Source organism: Symphodus melops (genome assembly GCF_947650265.1).
Source record: "Symphodus melops genome assembly, chromosome: 11".
Taxonomy (NCBI): Eukaryota; Metazoa; Chordata; class Actinopteri; order Labriformes; family Labridae; genus Symphodus; species Symphodus melops.
The window spans coordinates 4,761,737-4,771,377 of record NC_136701.1 but is presented as its reverse complement, the minus strand read 5'-3'; the positions used below and the strand labels follow the sequence as shown (position 1 = coordinate 4,771,377).

Genomic DNA, 9,641 nt, shown 5'->3' with positions numbered 1-9,641 from the left:
GCTGTTCCTCACTGAAGCTTGGAAAGAGTCTCAGAGTTCACACATCACACCTCCATTCATCACACAGACGTCATTAACAAGAAGTGGGAACTGTAACCGAGTTAACTGAGTGTGCACGACCTTCTCTAATGAGTTATTGAGCACCTAATTGTCAGAGAGGGTGTTTGCAAAGGAGAAAAAAAAACAAAAAAACGATCTGCACATGTCAAGTAAAAAGGAGGAGAAATGATTGAACCTTTCCAGAAAAAAAAGCAGTAGCAAAAAAAAAAAAAACTGGTTTTTGTGACGAAAATATTGTCCGTGTGGATTTTGGTGACCTCCATGGAAAAAGTACAGCATCTCATTTATTTCCTGATTTTCATGTACATCTTAAAGCCCTAATTTTACACAGCAGAAATGAAGTATATCCTCCGTAAATGTCACGACTGTCTTCAATGAGTGAGACGAGTGAGTCCAGCCGGCTGTGTTGTTGCCGGGCCGTGTTTCCATCATAACAACACGGACTGGACATCTTTGTGTATGAAGCTGTTTGAGTCAAGGACTAGAGAAAAGATGAATAACATAGTCTACTCGTTGCTTATTTGGATGTCATGTAAGTGTCTTTAGATCACGTTCATCCCGTGTTCACGTCCGTGCGATATGAAGCTAGAGTGCTAACATTAGCCTGCTAACACAACAATAAAGGTCACAGGGAATCACACCTCCAGCAAAGGGCAATTTTGTCCGCTGCTCGTGCAGGAGTGGCCTTGCAATTATTATTATTTATTTATTTTTATGAAAAACAAGAAATAGTACCAGTTGATACTATACTGTTAAATTCTGTCTATAAAGACTCCAACGGAGACGCCTGTAGTGCAGTGGCAGCGCACGAGTCACCATGTATGGAGGCTACAGTCCTCGAGCGGGCGGCCCGGGTTTGACCCCAGCCTGAGGCCCTCTCTCTCCCCAATTTCTGACACTATCCACTTTCTCTCTCTCTCTCTCTCTCTCTCTCTCTCTCTCTCAAATAAAGGCAGAAAAAAAACCCCGAAAACATAATTTTAAAAAAAGGACTCCCACATGCAGCTTTTTATGCGGCTGAAAGCTCTTACTCCTGGTGCTGAAACGCTCATCCAGGCCGACGTCACTCTTTGGATTTACACGTCTTTTAAAAGATACAAAATATTCAAACGCAATAGGTCGTACAGACGTATCCTCCAAAGGTGATTCGAGTCAGAGTATTTCATGGTCCTTTAAATGCAGGGGTTATGAAAAGTAGATATCCTTTCATAGTTGGAAAAAGGACAACTTACAGAATCAAAGCTGAAGGCTGCAAATGTCCTCTGTCTCTGAAGAATCTACAAACATTTTACAGTCACCTTTAAAGCCCGCAGCCAGGGTTTCATCTTCAAAAGACACATTTGAGGTGGAGTATCACGTTTAAAGTGAAATCCAAGTTTCAGCCTAACAGCTTGAGATGATGGAGTGTGTCATGTTACATTAGTTTGACCTCTGAGGACTCGTTTATCAAACTTTTCTTCCACAAGAAAAGAAGTCTCTCCAAGAGCTGTGTGAAGTAAAAGCTCAAAGGTCTTTACTCTTGTCCCCTCTGGCACACACACACACACACACACACACACACACACACACACACACACACACACACACACACACGGAGGGAGATGAACGAAGTCATGAGAAAATAAAACCACTTCAAGTATATTTATCAGAGCTGCAACATTTCTGCAGTCCCTCCACGCTTCATGTTCTTCATCCCCCCGTGTGCTCATCAGCCTGCAGCAGATGGACTGTGAGGGGTTAAACTTCCTCACTGTGCTGGCTGCTAGCCTGCTACCAAACACACACACACACACACACACACACACACACACAGAGGGCAGCTCTCCCTCAGTTTGCCCCAGTGTTTCACAGTCACAGGCTTGGAGCAGAGTGACACTGTGCCACAGAGTACCATCCTGCTCCTCTGTGCCGCCACGCCAGGACCGAGCGAGAAAATTAGCCCGGGGTCTTATCCCTGGCCCCGCTGGAAACACGCTGAGGGCCCGCGTGGAGCTGGCATTGGACGGGACTTGGCATTGGATGCTGTTTGTTCTGTGCAACTCTCTCTCTCTCTCTCCCTCCCACTCTCTCTCTCTCCCTCTCACTCTCTCTCTCTCTCTCTCCCTCTCACTCTCTCTCTCTCTCTCTCCCTTTCTCTCTTAGTCTCTCTCTCACTCTCTCTCTCTCTCTCTCCCTCTTTCTCTCTTAGTCTCTCTCTCACTCTCGCTCTCTCTCTCTCTCTCTCTCTCTCTCTCTTTCTCTCTTAGTCTCTCTCTCACTCTCTCTCTCTCTCTTTCTCTCCCTCTTTCTCTCTTAGTCTCTCTCTCTCTATATATATATCTCTCACTCTCTCTCTCCCTCTCCCTCTCTCCCCCTGTATTGGGGCATGAGCAGTTAAAAAAATCAAGGATGAAGGGTTTTTAAAAAATAAGTGACGCTTCAGGAAAGAAGTCACAATAAGTCACAAGGTCATTTTAACTTTGTTCTCATAATCTTTATTCTGGTATTTAAACTCTCTTTTGACGTTTGAAAAGAGTATTTCTCAAACTGCAAAAAAAAACAATCCAAGTTTTTTTTTCCTCATACCTTGCAGTTAGTTTGACTTTATTTTCAACAATTTCAGAGACCTATGAAAAGGAAAAAAAAAAAATTCTCCTCCCTATTTCTTTTTGCTTCGGTCCTGACCTTCATATTCCTCTCTGTATCTGTGTACCAGCGTTAATAACACACTCCTATGTGTTCAACCCCTGTGTGCCAGCTTGGCTCTGTCTTCAGCTGTTTGCTGCACACAGCTGCAGAGAAAAGTTACCTCCTTAAGGACAGCGGCTTTAAGAAAAAGACGAGCAGATATCTACAGCGAGAAAACAGATCGAACTTCGCCGGTATAAAGATGCGAGGCTCGGGATGCACAGCGGACCTTTGACACTGACCCTGAACATCCACACAGAGCTGCAGTTGTTTATTCTGCCTGTGCTGGGAACTTGGACTCTCCCCGTTACCTTCAGCTGCTGCCAGAAATATCACCAGGATACAGATGAAGAAGCAACATTAAACATTGTGTGTCCTTGGCTGTGAGTTAGCGATCTCCTGATGTCACAAAGACAACCGAGCAAACTTCCCCGGCATTAAGAGGACGAGTGAAACAAGTAACACAGTGCAAACAAACGGTGTAGAAATAAATCTCTACGGGGAGCGAAGACGCTGTTGAACGTGACGTAACTTTTTCATTAGCAGCTCCTTGAAAAGTTATTCATAAACACCTCCGCTCGTCGCTGTGTTTCCATATAAGGCTTATCTCGCAGATATCCTGCAGCGTCGGATGTTGACACCAAAACACATCATGCTGTTTGTGGAACACTTTTAGCAAAGGTGACGGACACACGGCACACATCGCAGCTCTTTACGGAGGTTAGAGAATGATTCATGGTCTTATTTTTATTTCTCAGTGGAGGCAGTCGGGGGGGGAATTGAGTCTGATTATTAAAGTTGGGCCCGGAGCCTTTCAGGAAAATATGATCCCCGGTCAGCAAGGTGCTGGACACAAGTCTAAAGTTTCACAGATTTTTACGATTAGGGAAGGAGTGACTTTTTAGCGCTCTCACATGGTCTGTGTTAGTGTGATGAGGAATTCCAGAGTGTTTCTGTTTAAAAGGTTGGATGATATTACGAGAGAGAGGGGCGGCTCGGACAGGATTAGACAAAGTGTTTTAATCTCCGCTGGTGTTTCTGCAAAGCTCCTAAAGCACGAGTTCTGTCAAGACTCATCTCGGGCTAAAATAAGCTGACATCACTCTGGAAGACCTCCAAAAGACTTGGACCAAACTTTGGAGAGACATCTCAGTCAGTGACTTATTTTTGTTCAAAACTGAGACGTTGAATAGTCCGTATCAACAAGACAACAACTGGATTAGATGCTTTGGATTATTTCCCATCATGCTCCTGGTGGAAGCTCAAATGAAGGGAACAATTGGGCAGAAACAGAAGCAGACTTTGGAAACAGCTGTCACTGCACTGCAGTGTTCTGTGCTGATTTGACTGAGACTGAGACAAGCCCAGTCCAACAGGGACGACCTCCTGCTGTGAGCTGCTCAACTCGGGAAAACTGGAGAGCTGTTCTCACATTTGAGAAGAGAGCTGCTCTTAAAGCAAGGCGTGACGTGAAAAACCGACACGAAAATAATGGACAAAGCAACATAAGTCCCGTTTCCACCAAGCAGCCCGGTGTGGTATCAGTACAGTTTGGTACTTATGGTTCAATAACGCCTGATCCTGTTTGCGTTTCCACAGCCACCCATGTAAGCCGGATGCCGTCAGCTACATGATAGCGTAACAGGATAGCAGCTAATCGCTAACTGCTAACCCGCTAATTAATTCAACAAAGGAGAAAAAGGCGACAAGGTAAACAAAGACCAACGATGAAAGACGTCCAGCAGTTCATTTTGCCACTGCCATACAGGAAGTGACAATTCTTTTGACCAATCAGCAGACTGCAGTGTTTAGCTCCACCTTTGAGGGTCGGATCGATATATTTGGCACCTCAACAGAAGGGTAAGAAAAAGTAGGACGGCACGGGTTTGTATTTTGGGGATCTTACTTGCTGCAGAAATAATCCCGGAGTCTGGCAGGAGAAATGTTGAACGTTTACTCATAAAGGAGTTTTTATTCATATTCAAGTGTGACAGCCAGAAAACAAACTTTCATGAAGTCATGTGCCAACATTTTTTTTTAATTACAATAATTTATCAGCTATTGCTGTCGATGCTTATTTGAATGTAAAAGTGATATACTGACACTGAAGGTAACAGCCTTATCCAACAGCAAAGATTTAATTGGCCCTCTCTGCATTTCATTAAAGTGCCACCGCTGACAGGAGCGTGTTGTATTTTAAGTGAACTAACATCTGCTAGTGAGAAGCTGCCAACCGTTGGTGGTCTCTCCTCCTCCTCCTCCTCCTCCTCCTCCTCCTCCTCCTCCCTGAAAGGAACTTTTTGAGCTCTCCTGTCCAGTCGCGACAACTGCTTTATCTTTTCTCAGGAGCTAGCTGTCATCCGTCCACACTCACAGGCGCGGCTGCAGAGACCCGCTCACAACAAGACAGAGGCCAGGCTCTCTGGAGCGTGAGGAGATGGGACGGGATGTCGGAGTCCGTGTTGGAGGGGGGGACTCGAGGGTGCGAGCTGCCAGGAGGTCTGACACTGAGGTCAGGGGTGGTGTCTTATGCTAACTCAGCCGAGTGATAGTGATGATACGAGAGCAGAGAGGCCTTTATCTGAAGGTATGCACACCCCTCTGTTTGTACAGGGCAGTATACTTCCTGAAAACACTAAATGTTTGTATTGTTGTCTTTGTCGCTGCATGTAACCATCAGGCTACAATTTCTGCTCTCAATCTGCACAGAATGGCAACAGAGATCTGGTCCAATTGCGCCCACGCAAGAGAAAAAAAACATTCATGCACACGCCTACTCAGGCGTTTACAGCCAATAATAATCAAGCGCACTTACTTGCCACCTCCAGCGATGCATTGCGACTGACCGCCTCGCCCAGGTAGTTTCTTGCCACACAGACGTACACGCCTTCGTCCGGTTTGCTCCGCCTCCCGTGGACGATTCTCAGGAAGAAGAGGGAGCCGCTGGGCAGAAGCATCCTGTGGGATCGAGGGTCTTCTCGATCCGTCTCGACGCGTTCGCCGTCTTTGTACCATTCCACAATCGGGGTCGGCCGTCCCTCCGCCTTACAGTTGAGGGTTGCCGGTTCCCCTTTGGACACGATGAGATCGGACGGGTGTTCAACGATCCGAGGGGCAGCGTCCTCTAAGCGGGGTCGGGATGCTGGAGGCAGAGAAGGAGAGAGTTTTGTTATGACGCTGCCCACACGCTCGGGCTTTTGAGGATGATTTGGGGACATTTTCGTCGACAGTTTGACAGGAAACAGGCGGAGGAGAGTGGTGAAGTGCAACGGAAGTTGCTCGTCTGAACCGAACCAGTAACTTTGTAGTCATCACTGTGACTCAACAACCAAGTCAAGCACACACAGGATTGAAAGCCTCTGTGAGGAGTTTCAGCAGCCTATGAAACCGACTAGAATCCAAACTGAACAACAAAAGAAAAGGAGAGCATCAGCAGGGCGGTTGATTAGTTTAATTATTAGTTGGTATTGAAACTGCTGTCAGGAGGTTGTTGTTATGAGCACCCTGAAGAAAATGACTTTACAGTCTTCATCACAGATATTCATTATAATGAATAAGTTTGATTGGCAGCAGGATGACATTGTCAGAAAGCACTTCCATAAACTTTTTTTTTTTTTTTGGTGGGGGGGAGCTTTAGGGGCTCCATGTTTAGAAAATAAGACAAAGAAATAATAATAAGAAGAAAAAAGCAAAGACTCTGACACGTGCTGTGCAGTGTTTTTGGAAATATTACGCACAGAATATTCGACACTCTCTGACATGAGTGATTTGACTTGTCTGTCTTAAAAAGGAAAAGATAATCGGAACAATCGATACGATCGAATTGTCATCATTGATTTGTTGCAATATTTTTCAGAATCACGATGCGAATCAAATCGGCACCCAAGGATCCGTTCAGGACAAAATCAGACTGTCCGAGCCCTGATGGATAACAGATGAGAAGGGAACATAAAGAATGGTCACCCTGTGTTTCTACGAGTTGTAGGGTCTATTTAAAGAAGATGTATTACTACATGACATACTTTGACTGTTAGCAAACTCGGAGGATAAACGGTGGGGTCATACAAGTATGAAGTTGGATGAGTAAGCTCTACAATAAACAGAAAAACTTTCTTTTTTCACTTCCTGTCCTCGGCCCTCGAGAGTATATAAAAAAAAAACACGTATAAAGTACATGCAGTTGTCCTCTCTCCAGACCTCTGAAGCTGGGCGAGAAAACACGGCCGTGTGAAACGAGCATGTAATGTAATTGCTCAGCAGTTAAATTCAGAGTATAAATCAAGAGGACGTGTGAAATTACACGCTCTAAATTCTGCATCTATCAAACCAAAACAAAATTCCCCACAGCAGCGAGTGGAAAGCACAAGGGAAATAAATGTGCTTGGACTGTGGTAATCAGAAACTCAGGAGGGGAAGCGGGCCGATGGAACAACTGAAATATACTGTATCTAACGTTCAGCCAACATTTTAAAAGACTAACTCCAGAAGCTTGAGGTTAAAGTCAGTATAAATGTTCGGACATTTAAACTGTCTATTATGCAAAATAAAAAGATTTTCATAGCTCTGTATGTCAGTCACTTATTAATATAAAAGCATTATGCTAAGGTTGGGGTTTCTAGCTTTCATTTCTTAAAAGTCTGATTGGAAGAAAGAAATGAAGATGAAGGCAGAAAGGGAAGGGAGGTTATTCCCACAGGTTTTCACAAGCTTTGAAATTGCTTTTCTTCTTCCCCCCCTTTCTATCTTTCCTCTTCCTCTTCTAATTTGAATGACAGCATGTTGGCGATACAATTATGTTGAAAAGGCAATAACACAAACTCAAGCACATAGGAACTTCCCCCTGGAGAGCGAATGAAAGGATGATAAACGGAGGTGCATCTTTTTCTGAATAACACTGTTTTGTTCTGCGAGTCTTCGTTGCAGGGTTCATTATTTTACAACCGGCTATTTCTGATTCTTCTCACCACTCAACCACAGAGTGATTTCCAGGCTGAGTGCTGCATGCGCATTAGTCGCCGGCTTCATTTTTAGAACATTAAGAGCAGCAGATTGGGAGGGAAGGTTGCTGCATAGGGCTGCAGGAAGCCATCGTGTTTTTATTCATATTAATCGACTATGTTGATGATAAATCTTTTATGTTGATAAATTGAAAAAATATACATGGCATGTCTCATCACGATTTTACACATCGGTAATTGACATCTGATTTCAGTACCATGGGTGCCGGTAGTCTAGTGGTTAGTGGACCAACAACATGAAAATAATGATTGTCAAGTTTAATATTTTAAAGGACTGATGATTACCAGTAGTCATGGCGGCACTTGGCGGAATGTCAAAACCCAAAGTTTGTTTTTACTTCGATGTTGCTGATGTGAAATAATTCATGGCCCAGTTCAATTTGAAACAAATTGTTTCCAATGTAATAAAATGACTTTTGGTGACAGGGGATTTTATTTCTGCTGTAAGGTTTTCGTTTAAGAAAGTAAAAACAGAAGATAGAGCCATCAGACAAAAAAGCCAAGAGGCTGCTGCAGTTTGGTTAATCCTCAAACCTTCAGCAAGGGATCAAGATAGCATCTTGTTTCCTGTGTTCCTCTAGAGCAGCTGACAATGTGCCTACAGGAACAGTGGAAACAGTGTAATCTGCAGAAAACATAATAAAAACAGGGTCAGAATTGTTCCTCATACAGGTGCATGGTTGTGGAGGAGTTCAAAGGTTTAGACTCTCCTTATATCACCTGATAAGAAAAACAGTCCTGCCCTCAAAGTGACAAATCCTCCAGAAAGTTTTGGAGGATTAAGAACTCTGCTGAAGTGCTTTTCAGTGATCTGAATATAGAGCACAGTCTGATGGCCCTGCTCTCACTGCAATTACACTCACACGAATGGAGAAATAGGAGGCTGTGAAGAGGAAGAAATGGTGTCGAGGCTTTGAAGTTTCTTAGAGTTCGACTCAGATAGGAGCCGGGCTTCTGTCTGACGTCGGCTTTAAAGCACTGAGAGTGCAGCAGAATGCGATCGGGTGCACCTTAAAAGGTTATATTTCACAGCTGTTAATGGAAAAAACACATTACTGAGACTTTCTTTTATCCGGCTGTTTCTTTCACTGAAGATGTACAGTACAGAAAGCCATGGTTGAAAGCTAAACATTTGATACAGTTGAGTCTGAATAGCATTTGTGTTTTTTAAACACAGTTAAGACTTCAAATTAAATGAGTTAAAACCTAAAACTTAATTAAATAAAGTTTTAATTAAGTCATCAAATATGCTGTGTTGTCGAAAATTCACCATACAAATCATAATCATTTTTGACCATCACTTTGTTTTATGACCACTAGTGTGCTTCTGACATTTTCACTGATTTAAAGAGGAATGGATGGATGGATGGATGTGGATGGATGGATGGATGGATGGATGGATGTGGATGGATGGATGGATGGATGGATGGATGAATGTGGATGGATGGATGGATGTGGATGGATGTGAATGGATGGATGTGGATGGATGGATGGATGGATGTGGATGGATGGATGGATGGATGGATGGATGGATGTGGATGGATGGATGGATGGATGTGGATGAATGGATGGATGGATTAATGTATAGTGATAGATGGTTAGATGGACAGACGGATGTATGGCTGGTCGGATGGTTGAACAGAAACCTTGTTGGATGAATGGCTGGATGAATGCAGAGATTGATGGATGGATGGCTGATGGATGGTTGTATGAATAGATGGATGGATTAATGTGTGATTGGATGGATGGCTGATGGATGGATTGGTTTAGTATTGCATATATGTATCGTTACACTGATATACTGAAAAGGTTATTTTTGTATATTCATAATAATTTATCAAATTACATTTGTTGTGTGTTACTATTACTCCTCAATTCAACAAGATAAAGCACTAC

The 9,641-nt window shown here is 43.6% G+C and overlaps 1 protein-coding gene across 4 annotated transcripts in view; it reads right to left on the bottom strand.

The window, feature by feature from the left end:
* The window catches only part of robo3 (roundabout, axon guidance receptor, homolog 3), a 99,651-nt gene that overhangs the window by 75,219 nt on the left and 14,791 nt on the right, over positions 1-9,641 (bottom strand). For all 4 annotated transcript variants that reach the window (XM_079356473.1, XM_079356474.1, XM_079356475.1 and 1 more), the window contains exon 2: positions 5,543-5,869. In XM_079356473.1, coding sequence (XP_079212599.1) covers positions 5,543-5,869 — 327 coding nt within the window. The remainder of the gene's footprint in view (positions 1-5,542; positions 5,870-9,641) is intronic.